At 41.3% G+C, this 23434-nt stretch overlaps 1 protein-coding gene across 1 annotated transcript in view; it reads left to right on the forward strand.

Annotated features, from left to right (window-relative positions):
* The window catches only part of LOC306977308 (ephrin type-B receptor 1-like), a 99013-nt gene that overhangs the window by 22945 nt on the left and 52634 nt on the right, over nucleotides 1-23434 (forward strand). The window contains exons 2-5 of the mRNA XM_079575572.1: nucleotides 14444-14508; nucleotides 15004-15294; nucleotides 15767-15985; nucleotides 16356-16536. Coding sequence (XP_079431698.1) covers nucleotides 14444-14508; nucleotides 15004-15294; nucleotides 15767-15985; nucleotides 16356-16536 — 756 coding nt within the window. The remainder of the gene's footprint in view (nucleotides 1-14443; nucleotides 14509-15003; nucleotides 15295-15766; nucleotides 15986-16355; nucleotides 16537-23434) is intronic.

The following is a 23434-nucleotide window of genomic DNA, read 5'->3' on the forward strand; positions in this document are numbered from 1 at the left end:
TACACTCAGTTTGAATAGTTTCCAGCACAAGTCAAAACTCTCTGCCATCATTTCTTACATTAACTTATCTCCTCCACCTTTTAGGGGTTGGTTTCATGCACAACCATTGCCTCTGCAGTCATGATTTCAGCCATCTTCCACCGTTTATATGGAAGAATCATAGAATTTGCTATGTGTGATAGTAACACTTTGAAAACATCCGAATCTCCACTGCAGCAGCAAAACCAACACTCTCCTCGACCTCGACCTCTCACTCACGTCTTTACAGTTCGATAATATTTTATAAAATACTTATCGGACTGTGTAAGGCGGGGTTTGCATTCAGACTGCTGCTATGTATTGATCAGGTACACGCTACAGCTACAATGGAATATGGCAAAACCCCTACCTTTACGTCTCTCCTGGCTATAGTGCCTTTTTATCAGGATTATTAAATAGTTTTCTACATCCTTAGCAAGTGGAGCTTGTGCTGCTGTATGCATCGGGTCGTCCCTAAATCAGAGCTTGTCACAACGAGTCTGTAAACTACAAGGCGTCCTACTGCAGAGACAGACCACATTCCTGCGCGTCTTTTTGTGACAGTTCCATGTGAAGTTTTCCTCCATAAGACGGCGAGACAGACTTCATTCAGGCGGAGATCTAAAATAAGAACACAATATGTCGGTGTTTTATTGTTGTGCCTCTTCCTTGTTCCAAAAGACAATACGTTCTAAGTTATTTATTCTTCAGTGACTAGCGCACGCTGTTGTCTCAGGCTCAATATCTGGGAGTTATTTTTATTGTGACATAGTTCTGCTGCCACCAAGCCTTCGTGTACTGTGCGGAACGCTTCAGCCGAGAGTTCTTCATGTTGTTTTTGTACATTGAATGAAACGTTATGAAGGACTTGTGTCTACTCATTCTCAAAATCAAAGTTTTTCACTTACTGGATAGTGTGGACAATGTATGAAATGAATAAGGCTGGGTACTGTTAAATTTCTTTAGATACTGGTACGTTAACGATGCTTTGTTTACAATACTGACACCTGAATCTGATACCTATACTTAGGGGTGTAACGGTTCATTGGGATGTATTGAACCGTTTCGGTTCGGCCTGTTCAGTTCGGTCCACTTGCTTAAAATGGCATCATCGGAGTGTGAATACCACGTCTACTGAAGAAAAGCAGCCTTGTGCAAACACCGCTAACGTCTGCATTCAAACAACCCCTGTCAAGTAGTTCGGACCGGGCAAAAGCAATCGTATAGGTGTATTCATCGCTACGGATTTGCGCCCATATTCAGTTGTTGAAGGCGCTGGCTTTAAGTATTTGATTAAAAGTCTTGAGCCTCGCTACAATATCCCATCACGTCCGCACTTCAGCCAAAAAGTTATACCAGCACTTCATGAAAAAGCTCAAACTGAGCTATGCTCTTGAGTGCGCTTACTGTATCACTTACTTACAGTATTTACATTTTTATTTTAAATGTTACCAAATGTGTATTTCATTATAAGAGTGCAATTTGTCGATTTCATGCTCACTACTGCCACCTCAGGTCTTACGCATAACTGCTGTTTCGTGCATGAACAACTTTTTGAGTGACAGCACAGGCTTTTAGTGGCAGTTGTGGTGAATAGGTCTGGGCTCATTCTACACATTTGGACATTGCTGGAACATGTACGGGGAGGAAAACACATAATTTTAACATTTTTACTCTGCGTCTAGTCCCTTTAACAGCACCCAGCCCTAGAACACATTGAACAAAAAAATAAGTGCAGCCTTAGTGTTCGTGCAGGCTTGCAATTGAATAAAAAGTGGTGACACAGATAAGCACTCACGTGTAGCAGCTCTGTTCTGTTTCACGCATCACCTTGTGCCTCTCTCGTCGGCTCTTGCATCCTCTACATGTCACCTGCAAACAAAATGACTCAATACACACAACACGAGAGCCATGCTTTCTGAGATGTGGGAGAGTCTAGAATGGTGAGGGGCTTGTTGCTTCAGCCACATGTTACCACTGCTACATTTCATTATGTAAGCAGGTTTTTGTCATAAACCTGATTGTAATGGTGTGTTTCTGTTTTCTGATTCTTAATCTTTTATGTGCCCAAAAATGGCAATAAAACTGAAATTGTTATCCACGTTTGTGAAAATTGGGACATTTCCCAAGTCCAATCCATAATTTTCAGCAAAATGTACATGAATGTGAATTTTACCATGTCAGGTGGTACTACAGCTCAGCTATGTTAAAGCTGCACTACCTGAATTACTGCCATGAAAGTTGGAGGGAGTTGAGTAAAATCTTTCAACCCCCGCACATCACAGATGGTTCACTTAAAGCAGTATATAAGTAACTCATGCCCCTAGAGGCCAAAAGCGCCACTGCAGGTGTCGTAGCATGTTACGTTTTATTACTCGTCCGTGAGAATAAATACTACGCTGACAGAAAAGACAAAGGGAGAGAGGGATATTGTACATTCAATTACACAATGGAGATGATTTTTTTCACTCAAGCTTGGCTGTAAATACTGTTTAAGTGGGGCTAGCCCGCAGCTAGCTTTGCCCGTTAGCCTGTTAGCGTTTTCTTCGTGATTCTTTTTGTGTGTATTGGGGCCACCGCCTCGGTGGCAGCGAAGTTGCAATTGTGGTTTTCTGGACAGAGACCCCCCAATCATCCCTTTAACACTCCTATTACCCCCAGAAGGACAACAAAAAGGATGTATTAAGGTACTTACTGCTTTCACCCCTGCCTTAACCAAGCACATTTACTCCTGTTTGGCTTTAGCCAATTCTAAAGCCTTCTTGACCTGAGAGTTTAAAGGCCAGCGTCACGCCTCATTTGAAAGCTAAGGCCTCAGCTCTTTCCTTGTTTTTGTTGTCAAGTTTTTGTCACGTTTTTCAACACATTTTCACCACGCTTTTGTGTCATTATTGCAGATACTTTACAATAAAATAAAAAATAAATAAATAAAAAAAATGTAATGCAGCCAAAATGCTACAAAAAAACTATGAGAACGTGCAACAAAATCGATTAAAACAAAACAAGAAGCTTATGAGTTCTGTAGACTTTAGCTTTCAAATGAGGCATTACACTATAGGCTGTAAGCTCCAGCTGAGAAGATTTTAGATTTGGGTAGAACTAAACTGGAGAAAATGTGCTTGGTTAAGGTGGGGGTTAAGAGGTTAAGTTAATTCGGCCAGAGTAGAGTAGAGATATAAACATGTCGGACGGCTAATGCTAACACTGAGCTATATTAGCCTCTGAATTCCGTGTTTGCACTGAAAAAAATGCGCTACACACGCACAACAGCGCTGTGTTCACAATGTAGATCAGTGGTGCCAAATGAACTTTACTCCACTTCAAGAAAATAAATTGGAAAATACTATTGGATAAATCCCCCATCATCTCTATAGGGCAGCTGCAAAGGGGGATGCATTAGCAAACAAAACATAAACAGAAAACAAAACTGGTTCAAAAACAGATGCCCCACTCATTGATGGCAGAAGTAAATATTCATTTAATAAGCATTACATAAACTAAAAGTGCTTCAGTCAGATGAAGCCTCGGATAAAGTAGGATTTTGTGGTTTGGCTGTTGGATAAACAAGCTACGCTAATGTTACAGTGTGTTATGATCCTCATGAACCCAATAACGATTTGGCGAACCTATTAAGAGTTGTACTTGTGGAAAAGAAATGCACCTTTACTATTTGTTTTAAGTTCCCCACCAATAAATAAAACTTTGTGACATTTGCCGGTGCCAAAAATACACGCGAGGAGTAGTAGCTGATTTAGTATTCTGGGCCAGGAGGAGAAAAGGCTAAACACATTCATCTCAGCAACCTCAAGTGGATCTCTGACATTCTCATTTTTATTATCAACAGCAGCGCACCTTAAAAAACAAAGAGATGTGTTTTCGGGGACTCGCGGCTCCCAGTAGTGTTTGTGCGAAGTTTGTTTGTGGATTCCACCTGAAAAAGGAAAAGTTGCACTGCATAGAAAACAAGCTCATTCTGCATTTGGTTTGTACATCTCATTGGCATCGTTTGTTCAGATTAAGGCTTGTTTGATACTTTTACTGGCATATTCACTTTCACGCGGCATTTCCAGATAAGGATAAATGAACCGTTGTATTCCGAGGCAAGACACACAGTACTCTAGCGGTGACAGTATGGGATCAGGATGAGTTGGATTGATGAATTTATGATTGACAACATTACTGCAAGATTGGATGGTATTTTATGAAGGAAGGAGTTTCTGCACTTGGATGTATTGGACGCACATCATTAAAAGCAGCGAGATTCAGTAGTAACTGGGAATCTCTATGGCAGGCACAGCTGTGTGATGCCAAAACACTGCTGTCTCCTCTCAGCTCGAGCAGTTTGCAATTTAAAATTCTGCTTCATTTGACCATTGGCCAGTTTTTCATCTTGGCAAGAGACCATTTCGAATGATATTTTGGCGTAGAAAAGACAGCTGTGTTTTCTTATCTTGACAAAGTTCGACTTTTTTTTTTAACTAGGTCACAAGTTTCTCCTGTGTCCTCTGCTTTGACGAATAATGCAAACTGACAGCTCCCGGGCTGACCTTCATTGGGTCCTCTCCAGGTGGATTCATGCCAGAGCTGTGCCATGTTGTCATAGACCAATATGAACAAGCGCTAAATTGTACTGCGTAATAAACATGTGCTTCACGCATCATAAAATGTGTCCTTTAATCCTCTATTTCCCGGCTTTATCCCCAAGTATCGCATATTTACGACGCGATGGTGCCATAGCAGTGGCGTTGTTGTAATTTAGTCCATAACCTGTAGAGGTGCTTGTGTAAATCTCACCGTAGTTGCATAGTTATGTGTGTTTTGTGCTGATAGAGGGTGTTGTGAAATGCTGAGAGGGCTGTTTGGAGACAACAGGGTCGGCATATTAGAACACATCACAGATTGATGGAGAAAGGGAGGGAGATCGGCGAAAGCTTCTTCACTTCACTATATGGACAAGGTCAAGGCCAGATGTTATATGTTAGTAGGAATATTAATATGCAGTTTGTAGATAATGCACTCAAAACTTTTAAACAAATATGAGACTCACTAGAAAGAGATGAGAAACCTTTGATTGGCGTTAACTGATCCATTGATTCATTATCCCACAAGGACTTGCTGATAATCTCTCAACGCTGACTTCACAGAACAGTAGGAGTGGGACAATATATCGATTTTCCGATATCTTAATGTTTTCCGGGATGATACCGATACTTTTAATTCCGATATCGATACTTTTGATGACGTTATGCATATTAATGAGTGACATCATGCATATTAATGAGGCAGCAGTGCTCCACTGTTTTCACAGTCAATAGAGGCCAACGATGATCAAGAATGTAGCCAGGGCAGCAGGGGGCAGCACTACAGTTTTAAGCACTAGGACCAAAGACTGTCACACAAATAATTTACTTTTAATGGTTAGTTTTTATATTTATATATAAGATTAATTTGGGGTTGATTTATTCCTTTTGAAATAGTAAGTCAGGGATCATTTATAGACACAGAAAAAAGAGTTACAAAGCACATGAAGAAATGTAAATGATGAATAATATGTGGAATGTTAAAATAATGTTTAAAAGTATAATTTTTACATTTTTATCGTAAGTATCATAGGTTATTTTCGTGCAATATATCAATATTCGCAGTATCGGCGTATCATGAGATAATCGTTTTCGTAAGCCATGTAAGCCAATCGTGAGGTACCCAGAGGTTCCCACTCCTACAGAGCAGGATTCAGACGTCAATCAAGTATAATTTTCATCATTTTTTAAATTGTATTCATTGATTGGTGGCTTTGTAATCAACAGGTCTATGGCCAATTCAGTGGTTGTAACAGCACATTACTTCTTCCACTTCCTCTTCCTCTTCTTTTTTTTTTTTTTTGCCATATGTCTCAACTGTGTTTATCACTATTGTAAAAAACAATAGTAGTAGTGAAATAGTCTGAAATTCCTGTTCTATAGCTTGCCTGTTTCTTTTATGCCTTGGGGTTTGGTCCTTTTAAGCGTACCCGTTTGGACATACATTCTGCAATATTCCACGGTAACATGCACTCTGTCTACATCCAGTTGTGCAGATCCATCAGCGTCTCAGTAGGCTTGTTCTTGACTGCTCTGTCCTTTTCGGAGATTGTGTCTTTCCACTTTAACGCCTGATTGGTCCACATCCATCTCCCCACGGGCAGCATGACGTCTGTCACTCCAGGAGGCTTTTAGCGGGGCCCTGTTGTGTGTCCGTGTGTCAGCTGTGGTGTTCAGGTGCAGTTCCTGAAATGCTAAAGTACTAGTTGTATAACAATATGCAAAGTCCCACTTACAGTTAATGAGCATGAATGACCATGATATTCAGCCGACAATAGTTTTTGAAGGCTGGTGTCCTCAAAAACGTGACAGTACTCGGCCTCTCTCTTCATGATGATAAAAAAAAAAAAACACCATATATTTCTTATAGCCATTTGTCAAATACCTATTCTATTATCACCAAAGTTTGTACTCAGCACGAGGGAGGAGGATTGCAGTCAAACACTAAAATGACTCTTAATTCTCCGACTGTGGTGAAAAGACTTTTTATTTCTCCCCAGTGAGCCACAACATGGATTTTAACTGCCCCAGTCTCTGCCACAATCCCGCTCCGATTTTGCCCGCTGTTTCTTGTGCCATAAAGCCGAGTGGCTGTGTGGTCGCCCTGTATGCGTTTCTGTGCGGGGGAGTGGGCATGCAGTGATCACAGCCTACAATATGTCAAAAGTAATTAGGCTGATCTGAGAGTAAGGCCTATTATGCAGAGAGAGGTATGTGCCGTGCGCTGTTAATTAGACTGATAAGTGGAAACGGCCGTAATAAGCCCTCTGTACGGCAACCACAACATGACAGCCTTTGGCTCAGACTAGAATGGGGTCTTCAGTTCAAAATCTACTACCGGCATATTTATTTCACAGATGTATCCCATGATATTGTTTTTGTTTGGTTCTCAAACTGTGTTGGTATGTGGATCAGTGGGCTGTTTGGAAATATATCCAGCATTGAGTTACTATTGCAGTTAGATTTGTGAATTATTTTCAATTCCATAGTGTTGAAAAATACTATGCTGAACCCAAGAGTATGCATTTTAAAGTATCAATTATTGAAACAGTTGACAACTATTTTCGTAATAGATTTATCGTTTCCAGTAAACACAGACTCAAAAAGAGCAAAACTGACATGACAATTATGTTTTTTTTTATTTATTTTTTAAGTAAGGGTCTGAAGTGTTTTTTGCATTGTAAATTTCAGAAATGTATGTCTTTGTCTCAGCCAATCAGAAGCAGAATTCGCACAAAGAATCACCCACAAACATTCACTTAAAGTTTGCTCCATCAACATGTCCTCAAGCGGCGCCACTTTAGCTTTATGTGGTAGAAAAATTTGAAAAAATACTATTTCCATGCACCTTTCACAGCTAAGAGATAAAAAAAAAAATTGGGTAGATTAATTGATTACCAAAATAATCGTTAGTTGCAGCCCTATTTTAAAGTATGATTTTTTACATATTCATGGAGGTGTAACTAAGTCACAAAGTAAGTTATGAGCTGCTGCGACCGAGCGCACCGCCATTGTGGGCCAACCTGACCAGCATGTTTTTAGAGTCAAATGAGTTACAAATGAGGAAGCGAGTACAATTTTAGCTGAAAGTTGTGGTTCAAACTCTTTCTAACTTTCCTAAAACATTTCCGTTCCTTTTCAATTGCCATCTGCCTGTTTTGCCTAATGATTTGTGTCTAAACATAGAGGATCTTTTGGTCCACAGATCCAAAGGTTGGTTCAAATCCTGGCTCTAAAGGCTGCAGACTGTTGCTGTGTCCTTGGGCAAGACACTTTAACTACCTGTGTGAATGTGGAGTGTGAGTGAGAGGTTGGTAATGGTTGGAGGGATTGATGGCACATATTGGCTGGCTACCATCTGTTAGTCTGTGGAGTGAATGAATAATGACGGCATCATACTTTGAACATACTCTAAAGGGGGTCATTTACGAGCGCTTAAACTCGTACAAACACGGTAGAGTGTACTAAAGTGGAGCAAAAAGCCATCACAGTTGATATTTGCGTTTCTAAAAAACAGCAAAGGCCACAGAGCAAACTTAGCGCACGGATCTTCATGAATATGCGAACGAAGGCAATTTCGCCACAATGCGTAAAATTTGAGGCGGGGAAAATGCAAATGATTGTGTTTAGTGAGCGCTGTTGTATTTATCTCGACTATGTGACGTAAAATTGTGCAAGGAAATAGTACGTGGGAGAAGCAGGTGTAAACCTTCATTAAGAAGAATATAATGTTGTTTGTGCACCAATGTGGCTTTCTAAATGTTTACAATGTTTCCAGCTCGTTTACAAAGATAAAATAATAATTGGGCTGTTTTAATGGTGGGCAGGGTAATAAAGATAGTACTTGTTACCTGTGGCCTTGTTTCCCTTGGTTTTACATTAAACTACAGTTCACAACCGCTGTCCAAAAAAAAAGGCACCAAGAATTAAAAAGGGTCCACGAATCTGTCGTATGTCCTTTTTAAGTCTTTAGTCTTTACGAAATACACGGGGTTTGTGCACAATGGTGACAGCGTATTGATGATAGGCTACATGTATGTTCGCTGTTCACCTGCCGCTCAACCCTGGGGGTCTCCAAAATGTGAGCCCGTGCACGCTTATTCCGGCTGGATTGATATTCTCTGCTTTCGAGGAGTCCATGATAAAAACCTCATAGTCTTCGGACAAAAATCCAGCAGTGCTGAGCTGTTTCCTGCTAGTTTCCATCCCAGATATGACCGTGGCCTGTGCGCTCCGCAGGCACATACACGATTCAATAACTGAATGCAAATCACAGGCAACATTATCTCCTCCTGGCTATTTCTTTAAAGCCAAGACTATTTATTTGCTTTAGCCTAAAAATAATTCTTCATCATAACTTATGTTCCCTCAAAGGCGCTGTCATCTTATGCCTTTAAGTCATTTGCATATCACATTTGCCGGCGCTAATAATACTCACAGTTTCTAATAGAAAATCAGCAGCAATTTAGCTCCAGGCTTAGTAAATGACCCCTTAGTACCATAAAAGACAGATAAAAACATCCATAAATGAAATGTCTGTGGTAACATTTTTTTTTATAGTGACTAGTTGAAAAAGATGCACTTAGTTGCAAAATATATCGGGAGTGTATTGCCGGGGTAATATAATAATAATAATAATAATAATAATAATAATAATAATAATAAATATGTTTTGAATGGGAAAATACTATTGAGGAAACTGTAGCCTAGTAAAAACGACTTACACTTGTATTGCACTTTACAAGCCTGTGTCGCAAGTTTGTGCTGCCCTGTTGTCATTATTCATTTATCCACACTCGGTGGTGGTGGGCTACTAGTGTAGCCACAGCCGCCCTGGGGCATACTATCCATTTACCACGTAGCTATAATGTGTTGTTTATATCCTGATCTCTTGTTATGTCAGTGCCCTCTGCTGGACACGAGGAATTCTTTCCTTTCTTTATTTAAGCTGCCCCCTAGTGGCTGGAGTGAGCATTCTGGTTATTCCTTAACAAAATCATAACTCCGCACAGGAATGGGCTAGACAATTTCTTTGTTTGTGACATACTCAGGATCTATGCTCTACAAGTCAGGGGCCAGATTGAATCATCTCGCTGGCTGGATGTGGCTCACAGGCCGCCTGTTGGAGACTGCTGATCTAAGACAATATACAAACAATACTTACTGCTCTTACTGTGTCCACAAGGTACTTTTGCCTCCCCCATATGCCCTTGAGTCCTTCAAATACCAATCAATTGTGTTACTCATTGATTTTTATAGAGTAACCTTTTATAGATTGTGATGTATCTGCATTAGGAGGCTATTATAGTACTCTGCCCGGACTCTCCCTTTTCGCTCAAGCCGTGAATACCATTAAATACGTGACATAACAAATCACAGGAGGTTCTACCTATGATAGCACAATCAGTTTTCTATAAATATATTAATAAAAATGCATATTGTGGGCAAAGTCTGCCCTGTGCCTTTCCATTGTTCTATGGGATTGTGCTTGTGGATAAATGGGTGTGCATTATCATTGTTTCTTTCACAAAGCCTATAGAACCAAATCCACACCGTAAGGATTACTAAAAGGTATGGCTGAAAGAAAATGCGATGCTGACATGTTTTAGGCTAACAGCATGGAACCTGGTTACCTTTTTACCTTGAGCTTAAAGGGTTTTCTTCATTGGATACGATTCTCCATAGAAACCCTTTGATTGTCTGTCGCTGCACTTTAAAGGATGCAGCTGTGCTGTATATTATTTTATAGATGGACGATCAGGAAGTGAAACCACTGGATATTTTTTTTTAGCAGTTTTAGATGAACATTGCATTTGCATCGCACCAATTAAAGCAGTACTAAGTAACTCTTCCCCCTAGAGGCCATAAGCGCAACTGCAGGTGTAGTAGCAAGTTACGATTTTTTAATTTATTAATTGTCTTGGAGAGTAAATACTACGCTGACAGGAAAGGCGAAGGGACAGAGGGTTACTGTGCAACCAACTATAAAATGGAAATATTTTTTTTCACTCAAACTTGGCTGTAAATTCTGTTTAAAGTGACGTTAGCCCGCAGTTAGCTTTGCCCGTTAGCATGTTAGCTTTTTCTTCGTGATTACATTAGTGTGTATTGCTTTCTCCGCACCTGGGGCAGTCAAGTTGCAAACATGGTTTTCTGGCCAGAGACACCAGGGGGAGATGAAAGACCCTCCAATCATCCCATACACACTTGTATTACCCCCACAGGGACTACGGAAAGGATTTATTAAGGTAAATAAGTTACTTAGTACTGCTTTAAGTGTATGATAGTGATGAAGTATTTAATACCCCCTCGCTAAAGGGCCTATAACATGCAAACTTTTCATCATCATCTTTTTGAGTTTTTAAATGATGTTGCCATGTTATATTCAGTCTGTCCTTCGCTCAAAACGCTGATCCACTCTCCGATATACGTCATCCAGGTCTTTACGCTTTGGTTTTACTCTGCTGGTCACATAAGCACACAGGAGGAAGTGCACCCTCTGCTGGTGCATTACATCATTTCATTCTTTAACATCCTAAATGCTACGATTGTTTTCCATACGCAGAGATTAAACACAAACACACCATTTTTTCATGAAATTTGGAGTGGTGAAGTAGTGTGCTATGGGCCTATCAGCCAGGAAACCAAATACATTCAAATTTCATAAACATTTTGTTTATTGACACGATATGAGAAATCCAGTGACAGAAAATAAACAGGATGTTACGTCAAACTGCCTGTTTTATTTAGAGCCTTGGAGTGAGGGTCTTCTGTTTATCAGGATGCAAACTAACTATAAGGTCCACTCGCCGCTTTGTGTCACTGTAAATATTACATATGACTTCATAAATACGAGGCGGATGCCCACTAATGAGGGCACGGTAGTGGGTGCGTGCTCGTTACCTCTTCACTTAGAGCTGTGAATCAACCGCAACTGCTTAACTCAGCAGGGACTGTGCAGTTTTAGTGTTTACGGCAGTCTTTGACTTGGAAAATATCTGCCCGAGAGGAACAATGAAGTCTAGCCCCCCCCAAAAAAAAGAACCATTTTCTCAGTGCCTCGTCTTTCTCTTTTAGGTGAGGCTGCAGATGTTCCATGTTTCAGTAAACATACAGTTTCTAGTTTAAAAAAGAAAAAAGAAAAAAGCCTTTCACTTCATTCTTCGGTATTTCTATGGTTCTTTGTTTTCCTTTATGTCTCTCAGATGAAATTACAACAGTCAGGCGTTATAGGCATTGTAGACAGGAATAATACCGAAAACAATCCCCCCGTGCTGCGACTTCGCCATTAGTGCAGTAAGATCTATAATATGAAGTGGCATGTTGTACACTGAACGCTGCCGTCTGGGCTTTGGCTGTCAGGCGCCTCTGTTGTCGACCTGTCATATATTTTTGGGCTTTCATGCACCTTTGTTGTCATGTGAGGGGGGTGGGGCTGACAATTCGCCTTGTTATGTATTATGGCGGTGTCTTAGCTTGTAACAGATGACAAATAGTACTGATGCGTGTTGGGCATTGTGTGGTTATGGAGCAACATGAGCTAACAATGTGTTTAGGTCAGTCGGGTGGGTTTTGTATGCAGAAATAAATTTGGCTTATGGATTTGAAAGGGAATACTATACAAGCTCTATAAAGTAGACCCTTATGATATGTTGTTTAAAGTCAAACAATTATACAGAGCAACTAGCATCCATCTTACTCAGACGCGACATGGCGGCATTTACCATCTCCGAACAAATATTTTATGATAATCAGCCGTGGTTGGTATGGGGTCATTGTTAAACGACTGGCATTGTCGATGCAATGTTTCATCTGTGTGCCAAATGCATTGTCTGCCTATATGTATAAATCAATACAAATAAAACCTGCAGCGATCCATATGCCTCTTGGTCTGTTGACTGGAGAGAATGTTGAAGCATAGGGCATTATTTTTACCGGTCAAATTGTGCAGGTGTGGTCTAGCTATGAGGTGACTCCAGGTTAGTCATCTTTCACCCTGAAATCAGATTTTAGAGAAATACATTTTATATATGTTTTTGACCAAAAAAAATTCTTAAAGCAGTGGTTCTCAACTCATGAGTCAGTGCCCAAAAGTGGATTGCGGAACCGTTTCCATTGGGTTGAGAGCCTTTGCCAGAAAACCATTCTTTTAATATTTACATATACTGTACAGAAAACTACTTCTGTTAGAAAGACTGAATCATAATTCAGCTTTTTGGTCTTATTTATTGCTTATTCAAGACACATTTTTGAGGAAAGTCTTAGTCTCGTATTTGGGTCACAGCTTGTCATCCCGGGGTGATTGTGGGTCCCTACGCTATACCAGTTGAGAACCACTGTCCTAAAATATTGGCTTCTGCAGATGTGACTCTCTGTTCCATTCTTTGAAATGTACAGTAGAACTTTGTTATCTAGGCTGTTGTTAGTATTTCAGATAAAAGCTAAATAGCAATGTTAATGTCTGGTTAGTCAGGTAGTTTTCACACCGTACGTTAACATTATGAGCCACATGATGCTAGCTATTGTATACTGCTTAAAGAGGGGGTATTATGCTTTTTTCAATCACATAGCACCAGTCTATATCACACTACAATGATGACCAAACCTTCTGTTGGTCTGTAAATGCAGGAAATTAGAATAACTGCCGAATAACGGCCACAAAGGTCCAATACACACTAATATCTACTTTTTTTCTGGATAAAGGAAGGAAGGAAGGAAGGAAGGAAGGAAGGAAGGAAGGAAGGAAGGAAGGAAGGGAAGAAAGAGAGGAAGGACGGAAGGAAGGAAGGAAGGGAAGAAAGAGAGTAAGGAAGGGAGGGAGGGAAGAAAGAAAGAGAGGAAGGAAGGAAGGAAGGGAGGGAGGAAGGAAGGAAGGAAGGAAGGAAGGAAGGAAGGAAGGAAGGAAGGAAGGAAGGAAGGAAGGAAGGAAGGAAGGAAGGAAGGAAGGAAGGGCAGAAAGAGAGGAAGGAAGGAAGGGAATTTCTTCCCAGGAAAATGGCTCTCAAAATGGCTGTAGTGAATGTCTTGAAATAGGCCTCTGTCTCTTTAAGAACCTCTGACTCTTTCCGACACGCCCCCCCCACACTCTGTCTGTGGCATCAATAGGAGGGGGCTCTGCTGAGGAGCAGTGGTCGGTTACTCAGCTGGTGACGAAAGCTCGGAGGCGTCTCCAGGAGGTGGGGGCGTTCCTAGGAGGACTCAGGCAAACCTATCCCTAAAATGGCCGCCATCAGAGTTTTTACAGATTACTCAAAAATACGTGAATGTGCCAAGGCAACACTTCAGGCATGTTTTTAATGAGGGAACGACATAATGACATGATGTAAAGCTTGAAAAAGTCGATTTTGCATAATACCCCCCCTTTAAGGGACTATACGGAGTTTAAAAATGTAAAAAAAAAAAAAAGTGTTTTCCTCCCCCTACATGTTCCAGCAATGTCCTAATGCCCAGACCTGTTCACCCCAACTGCCTCTAAAGTCCTGCACTGTCACTCACTCAAAAAGGTGTTAATTCAGTCCGCATTACCGTCATGCACGAGCGTAATATAGAAGCTGCAGTTACACGTATGACCTGAGGTGGCAGTAGTGAGTATAAAATGGCCAACTTGCATCTTGCCCCTTTAATCTTCATATTATTGGTGTCCATTTATAGCTTCTTAACATACGCTGACCATGTTAGCTATTGGGTAAAACACAAGAGCATGGCTTTCAGAGCGAGAGCCATAAAGACCTGACCAAAATAGTAACCTATGCAACCGCTGACATTTTAATTAAGCGTGTTTCTGTCTGGTTCCTGCAGCTCCTTTGTTCACCTCCCTCTTGTCTGTTTGTCTTTCTGCTCCACAGAGACAGTGATGGACACGCGGACAGCCACGGCTGAGCTCGGCTGGATATCCTTCCCTGCCAACGGGGTAAGAGGAACGCGGTGATAAGGCGTCTGCGTACCGTTGGGAGAGCGACTAGCACTACAGGCCATTAGCAAGTCTGTCAAAAACTTAATTACAGCGGCAAGGTGACACCAATTTACTTCCACCAAATGAAACGAAATCCCATATATATCAAGCGGCAAAACAAAGGATTGCACGGGAAACAATAGGCGCGGTTTTGAAGCTAGCTGTTTTGTTGCCTGCCGTGCTTCCTTACAGTATAGTCCTTTGTGCGCGAGGGCTGATGGACCTTAATTGTGATGAATGGTTGTCCCTGCGCTGCACGGTACAAGGTGGAAGAGAAAAACAAAAAAAAACCGAATGAATGAAAGAAGGAAAAGAGAGACAATAAAAAGAAAGGGAAGGGAGGGAAAGAGTTTAATTTGTGTCAGGTCTTGGTAAACCCATTAATCACGTTAGCCTGCCCGCTCTCCCTGTAGCTCCCATGTTACCCACTGTTTCTTATCTTGTGTACTCCAGTGGGAGGAGGTGAGCGGCTATGATGAGAACCTCAACACCATTAGGACGTACCAGGTGTGCAATGTCTTCGAGCCGAGCCAAAACAACTGGCTGCTGACCACGTACATCGATCGGAGGGCGGCCCAGAGGATCTACGTGGAGATCCGCTTCACGGTGCGGGACTGCGCCTCCATCCCCAGCGTCTTGGGTTCTTGTAAGGAGACGTTCAACCTGTACTACCTGGAGACGGACAGGACGGTGACAGAGGGCGTCAAGGGGGTGGAGTACTGGGCCAATGCTCCATTTCTGAAGGTGAAAAGAGTCCAGGGATATCTCATACACAGTTACTAGTAGCATAATGAGCAGGTGAATAGGAGGTGAATAGGGTTAATTATTGCATCGCTATGGTTACAATTGAAGTGTGGTTTAAGGGGCGCAACTCCCGCTCAACCTGCTCCTTGTGCTGGTGATAATGTTAAAGGAAGGATGTGCTCTTATTGGCTGAATAAGATCCTGAAAATGCCAGTTATAATGTTCTATTTTAAGCTCATCCCCGTAAACAATCTGTATGCTACAGTATGAATGGAATTTGTATGGAAGTTAGAAATTTGGATCTCACCAGTAACAAGATGAATTGAATTAGATCAATCAAGATCATGTTACAATTATCAAATCATGCCTTATTAGTTCTGTTCAAAATAACGTCCTTGATTTTTTTATTTTTTTATTTAAATTCTTTAATTACTGACAATAATACAATAACAGATCTATTTCCGCGGTGCAGGTGGACACTATAGCGGCAGACGAGAGCTTCTCTCAGGTGGACTTTGGGGGCAGGCTGATGAAGGTGAACACGGAGGTCAGAAGCTTTGGGCCTCTGTCCAAAGGCAAAGGTTTTCACTTGGCCTTCCAGGACCTGGGAGCTTGTATGTCCCTATTGGCTGTCAGAGTCTTCTACAAGAAGTGCCCCAGTGTGGTGCAAAACTTCGCCTATTTCCCAGAGGTGAGCACTAAACATATTGCACTTTGCATAAATTACATGACACTGGCTGTAATTGCTTTCTACATGTGGCTATGCAAATGAAACGCCAGTTTCACTACAATTTATCACACCTGCAAAACATTTCAAATTCACTGTGCGTTTTAGTGTTTCACATCAGTTTAAATCCAGCTTTTCTTACAGAGAGTATGGTTTGGACGTTATATAGTTTGAACATTTTCATTTGTACTTTCTAATGATATTTTATATCTGAATGTGCTTTCATACGAGCATAATGAGATTTAGGAGAAAGGACAGTCCTGTTTATTACTGTAAATGATGCAAAGTCACTGTACTCCACATGCACATTTCTTGTGTTATTGTCTGTGTGCAGACTCTCACCGGTGCTGAGTCCACCTCATTAGTCATAGCCAGAGGAAGTTGTATCCCCAATGCAGAGGAAGTGGACGTGCCCATAAAGCTCTACTGTAATGGAGACGGAGAGTGGATGGTCCCTATTGGCAGCTGCAGCTGCAAGGCGGGATACGAGCCAGACAATGGCAACCTGTGTCGAGGTAAGTCATGCATTTATCATGGCCTCACCGCACAAATGAGCTCTTTTTACAAACCAAGGAAACCAGGTGCAAATCACATCCTCCACCAAAACATGTTCAAAATACTTGGTATTCATTCATGTTAATTCATTCGAGTGACCTTGCTGCTGGGAAATGGCACTTAGTAGGATTCGACTTTACATTACAAATGGGATTTCAAAAACCAATCTGACATAAACGATTTTTTTTTTGCATATCAGGACATACACGTAGGAAGATATATTATAGATTAAAGCGTGGAACAGCTTAAAACTTGGAGTTGGAAACTATAACTATCCAAATACGTGTGCCTTTATTTTTCTTCCTAACTCTTGTTGAGAGGCGTAGTTCCTCGCACATTTATCAAATCCACAGCTCACTAATTGACTCATGTTAATTAAAGACACATGGAAGCAGGTGCACAAAGCCAAAGGTCAGTAGTACTATTCTACTATTGTTTATCAGTCTTTACAAAGTAGCTATTTGTTCGACCCGTCTTCTTCCATATCTGTACAGACAGGTGAGGGCAACATTGTAGCTTTTGGCTGAAGGTTACAGCCATGACAAACAAGCGGTTGAAGATGCTAATTGTCTTGGTCCATCTGTCCTTCCATCAGTCTCCGAGCATTGTTCTCAGCATGGCGCATGAGCAACACCACACATCGCTGCATAATTCAGAATTTTAAATGCATACTAGTGTCAATACCATGTGAATGACTGACAGACACATAGCGGCAAACCTTTCACACAATCCAATTAAATAGGTGCTATTCCCATGTTATGCCATTACAGGTTTGACGGGCTGTGGCACAAATGAGCTGTGATGACAGGAAACACGCAGCCAGCAAATATGCTTCTTATAATTAACCGTAATATATTAGTAGCTGAGGGAAGCCGTCACGCACTACTGGAAAAAGCTTGGAATACAACAAGAAAGATGTTGTAGGTTATTATGTCATTAGTTAACTAGACCAATTCAAAGGCAGCAGTAGGGGTAGTAAAGTACAGCTTTGGTTTTACGCCAGAAAGCAACTCAAATGTTCCCTGTCTTCCAAAGTAGTTCACTGATCCTTTACCCCAGAAAATATGTGAGATGGGGAAATGCACTCCCCAAATAATACAATCCATTCCGTTTCAAAGGTTTTATACATTAAATCGGTACTTTTCTAACAAAACAAAAAAGCACCCTTGGTTGTTTGTGGATGAAAACACTTATTTGAACCAGACCTCATTTGTGAAAAGAGCCGGATCTTTTTCTCAGTCAATTCGACCCAGAACTCCCCAAACTAACACAAGAATCAGCCCAACAATGGAGCAGGCGACACAAGTGAAAGCGCTTTGCACTAAAGTCAAAGCTAAATGCACTAATAATTGACAGTTGCAGCCTCTTTTTGTTTGTTGTGGTGCAAGATTTTATTCACAAACACGTTTTTCAAAGCGTAAATATCAATCAATCAATCAATCAATCAATCAATCAATCAATCAATCAATCAATCAATCAATCAATCAAAGTTTATTTATATAGCACTTTACAACAACAGCAGGATGACCAAAATGATTCACAGAAAGATAAGACAATTCAAAAATACCAAATTATTGCACCCTAGACATAAATCAATGAGTTAAAAGCCAGTTTGAATAGATGAGTCTTTAATCTGGACTTAAAGCAGTACTAAGTAACTTGCTTACCTTAATAAATCCTTAACGTAGTCCCTCTGGGGATAATACAAGTGTTAATAGGAGGATTGGGGGGTCCTTCACCTCCCCCTGGTGTCTCTGGCCAGAAAACCACAATTGCAACTTCTCTACCTACGGGTCAGAGGCGCAATACACACTAATGGAATCACGAAAAAGAAACTAACAGGCTAACGGGCAGAGCTAACTGTGGGCTAGCGTCACTTAAACAGTATCTAAGCCAAGTTTGAGTGAAAAAAAATGATCTCCATTGTGTCACTGGATGTACAATATCCCTCTCTCTCTTTGTCTTTTCTGTCAGCGTAATAAATTTTACTCTCACGGACAGTTAATGCGTAAAAAACGCAACATGCTACGACACCTGCAGTGGCACTTATGGCTTCTAGGGCATGAGTGACTTAGTTCTGCTTTAAAAAGGGACAGGTCCATGATCAGTCCCTTTGTATTTTTTATTATTTTAATTAAAAAAGTGAGCCGTTTATTGATCGGGTCTTAGATATTGTGAGTTATCTGGCGTTATTAAAATGTTACATTAAAAAGTACATTAAAAAGTCTTTTGAACGGCTATTTGAAATGACCAGATCCCAAAGACTCCCAGTCATTCACTCAAAACATAACAGAGACACAGTATGGTTAATGCAGTATGCCCTTAATGTAGTGGGCAAGGTGAGCACCCAAACTAAAGCCCATAGTTCCTGGCATAGGTCCCAGCCATCTTTCACCCGTGTTGGCAAAAGGCTAATTGATTTTGCCTCGTCTAATTTATACTCTCACTTTGACCATGCGGTGGCCACTGGTGCTGAGTCAATGCGGAGCCATGAATTGGAAATATTTATATTGTCCCGTCTCCTGGCAAGTAAAGTGTGTCATTTGGAAGCAGTCATAGCCCGATAATCAGAAGCAAACATACACTTTTCAGACTGAGTTTTGGCCACGAGGTGCAGCCATATGTTAATATTAGTCGAAGCAAACCCCGGTTGACAGCCCAGAAATAGCTCGCCGTGTGCCATATTTTCTCCCACCTTCTTTTCCTTTTCCTTTTATATCTGGCCTCCTTCCCTACTTCCTCGTCTGAAGTAGTACCAATCACTTCTTATTATCCCCTGAGAGTCTCTTCCAGTTACTGCGTAGGTGGTGATATATGTACATATGGCGAGATGATAAGTGAGCACGCTTCATCCTCATGTTAATTAGTTTAGCGTGTTCCGGCCAGATTAGTCCGCCGCAAATGACTCGAACTGTCAGGCTGGTGTGATAAAGGAGACAGAACGAGAGGAGAGGGAGCGAGGGGGGAGGCAAAGGAAGAAGTGTATCTGACTCGGAAAGTAACTTTAAAAAAAGACAAATCAAGGGCAAGGTTGTTAAAAAATGAGTGTGGAAGATAAAACAGATTGCAAGCGCAAAGGACGGGGATAAATATGATGTTATCTGTCCCAAATGGAATCTTTGTAAATTACGACGTACATTAAAATCGAGGCAGGTCACACTTATCGGATCCGGCTGCACCTAAACTGAAGTGGTGTTTTGCATTAATACACTTATTTCTTTCCCTGAGGTTTTCTCTTGTAAAGTAATTAAGAAATGCCATAGACCTCAAACTGTATCATAACAGGTTTTTATACATTGACATAAGGGAAAATTTAAATTGGTTTGGCAACGTGTGCTACATGACAGTTTATCAAGATGTGACGTTTTTGTGATTCTTTTTTTTTTTTTTTTCATTTCCTTATTGGACATGGACACACGATGTGGCACACGAAGAGTTACCATTTCCGTAGCTGTCGCCATGTAATCATGCTGTAAATGAAGGCCAGGCTGGAGCACATATGCACATGCACTCTGCTGGCCTCAGCATGTTGAGTTTTCCGGCAATTTGCTGAATGTCTCTCATTGCCTTTTACGCCACTTCATGCTGAACTGCCCTGTCTAATGAAGCATACAGGCCAAAACTCAAAAGCGTTTCCCTTTTAAGCATTTAAACTTAAAGGGACTATACAGAGTTTAAAAATGTTAAAATCAAGTATTTCCCCCCCCCCTACATGTTCCAGCCATGTCCTTAGGTGTAGAATGAGCCCAGACCTGTTCACCACAACTGCCTCTAAAATCCTGCACTGTCACTCAAAAAGGTGTTAATTCAGGTCTGAAGTGCCGTCATGCACAAGCTTTATATGGAAGGTGCAGTTATACATATGACCTGAGGTGGCAGTAGTGAGTATACAATGGCTAACTTGCTTCTAGCCCCTTTAAAGTGATAGTCTGGAAGTCTAAATGTTTTACAAATGTCATAAAATGTGCAAAAATTTGCAAAATCCACCACCTGGTCCCTCCTTCCCGGATCTCAGCAACTAATCAGTGTCTAGTCTCCTCCCGCGTTGACCAATGAGACGACCTTTTCCTGTGAACCGGCCTGTCAGGTCCAATCAAGAGGAGGGGGAGGAGCTTGACCGTTTACTTTTGAATACTCTGCTTCTGTTTTCCTCATTTTTGCAAACTAAGAAGGGCTTTCTGGTTAAAGAGGGGAGGAATTTTCAAATTTCACTCTCTCTCCTCACTTTGCAAACTTACAGACTATCACTTTAAAAGACCTAATACAAAAACAAACCAAAACATTTTTTTTACTCTGTGGTCACGATGTAGATTTTGATGTCAGATGCTCTTCCTTTCCCAATAACAGAGAGGATATACCTGTGCAGGAAGCAATAGGACGTGCTTGCTGCTAAAAGGTTAAGGCAGTATGAACGCACGCATAGGTCACCAATGTAAATGTCAATGTTTGACTTTGAAACAAGACAGGAAATCAATTCTGTTAAGTTTGCTGCCTGCGCGTATGGCCGGCAACACCCTGTGCCTTTTCTCCCATGAAATTCCACTTTCCGTATCGTATGTTTTGCTCTCGCCCATTTACCGCACATCCTGCCACTTACTCCTTGATGCGACGATAAAAAAGCAAAATATTATGACGAAATGACAATCCGCGTGGCAGTACAAAAAGCCGCCTGTTGACACGTTTTGATCAAAGAATGACAGTGTGGCTGTGATGTGACGTCCCTTGTAGTCTCATTGACGCGCGCTTAAAAACACCTGTCTCATTTGCTCTATTTACAACTCCGCGGGGCTAAGCGGTGATTTGAATTGTCACGGGACTGTCCTCTCGGCTTTTATAGATCTGGCATCCTTTTTTTTTTGCAGTGCGCTCGTCTGCCAATCAGCTGATAACTACTTGGCAGGGGGACGCACGGACGGGCTATTGGAACAGATGGTTGACTTGTGTGTGTCGGGCCACAAACTTGGTGTTTATTTCCCCCACCAGTCCGGCATATTGTGCAAACCATCCGGCAAATCTGGCTCCGGCTCAAAGCACCTCGCGCTTGTTATTGTGTAAACAGAATTTCAAAAAGTCCTCTGCTTTATATTCACGCGGCGAAGATGTCCAAACACACATGAATGCGCACTATCGCCCCCTGCTGCGGCTTCCTGCGAGGCTTCGGGAGTTTTTGAAGCGCGCCAGCCTTTTAACACGCCCGCACACACACACACACACACACACAGGCCGGCCGTAGTTTAATAATTGATCTGCGGCTTGTATGCCAGCTATAGATGATTGTCGTCAGCAAGCTTCGCAGCTGGCCACGGACTCGCAGGGAATCAAAGGAATCGGGGGCCGTCTTTTGGCGCGCCGGGCTTTGAGCGCCGCCGTTTATTCTTATCTTTGTCTCTCAATCGCTCCGTTTGTTCTTGACAAATGACAGATTTTCTGCTAAGTTGGTTGATTGCCTCTTTTGATTGTTAAGACGTGGTGATTTTGGAGGAGGGATTTTTCACTTGGTCTGGTCCGAAAATGTGTCTTGCAATCCAAGAGCACTGAGGAAAGTGTTACCAACAATTATTTTTGAAACAACAAATTGTCAGCTCGGTCGTGGATATACTACACATTTCTAGCTTATCTTATACTGACTGTATTTGCTTTTTCACATGGTTCTTTTACAACAGCCTGCATATTTAACCATCTTTATGCTAGGCCTGGGGCAAAGGCAACGGGAGCTGTATTTTTTTAGAATAAAACATTTCCAAGAAGGAATTGTTTTATTGCTGTAAATATATATAATAATTTGTGTTTTAGTGCTTATTTATTTATGTGAAAACAACCATCTCTGATAACTGGATAGACATTGTTTCCACACTTGTGTCTTGACCTGGACGTGGACATGAGCCCACAGAGATTAATCATTTATATATTTATTTGTGTGTGTGCAACTCCACAGTCTGAAAAAGAACTAGAAAATAAGACTTTCAGAAATTAGCAGTGAGTGACTCTTCGATAGAGAATCAACATAGATCGTAGTGCACCAAAAACAGGGTTATGTTGTTCTATTATTGATAGTGCGGCCGCGCGTATGTCAAAGTGCTTGAACTCACCCGCACACTCGACAATATGGTGTTAATATTTCATATAGCGACTGTCGGCCGGTCGCAAGAAATGGAGACATAACAGTACAGGGAGAAGGACCTGTTTCCATGGTGACACGCCCCATGTGTAGGAGCAGGGCCTCTTGAATAAATGACCTTGACAAGCCAGATGTCTGTCGGCCTATTCCACACAGAAAAAACACGCACACACTAAAAAACTACACCTATGCCTATGTGTGGCTATTTGTGCTGTCGAAAACCATTAAATTGACCACTTAGAAATGTTGTGTCATTTTTCTAAGCTAGAAAATACTTTTTTTTTCTGGATTGTAATTAGTTCATGTGTTGTCTGCATGTTGTGGTGGAAGAGATGCACGTCGTCGTCGGTCTCATGGGAATAATGCTTTCCCTAGACATCCTTGTAACCAATCTTAATCCTAAAGCTGTTAATCCTTACAAAGCTTTTTTAAAGACAACTAAATGGCTCCCCAAAGACCAGAAAGTAGCTAATGGTTGCAAAAGTAAATTAGAACAAAGCACCGGCATTTCCTAACGGGATTCTCTGTATGTACAGTGTCTTCTTGATAAAGTAAGCCAATATTTTGCATAGACAGCGAGCATCCATTATAGAAACAGCTAAAAAAAAACATATATTAAAAAAAAAGAAAAATGTTGTAATTAGCAAGGGTTGCAATTATTGTTGTTATTGTCAGTAAAACATCCTTTGCTAAAACAACTGGTCGCCGTGGGGTCTTAAAGGGACTATAGGGAGTTTAAA

The sequence above is a fragment of the Gobius niger genome (assembly GCF_951799975.1).
Source record: "Gobius niger genome assembly, chromosome: 17".
In the NCBI taxonomy this organism is placed as follows: Eukaryota; Metazoa; Chordata; class Actinopteri; order Gobiiformes; family Gobiidae; genus Gobius; species Gobius niger.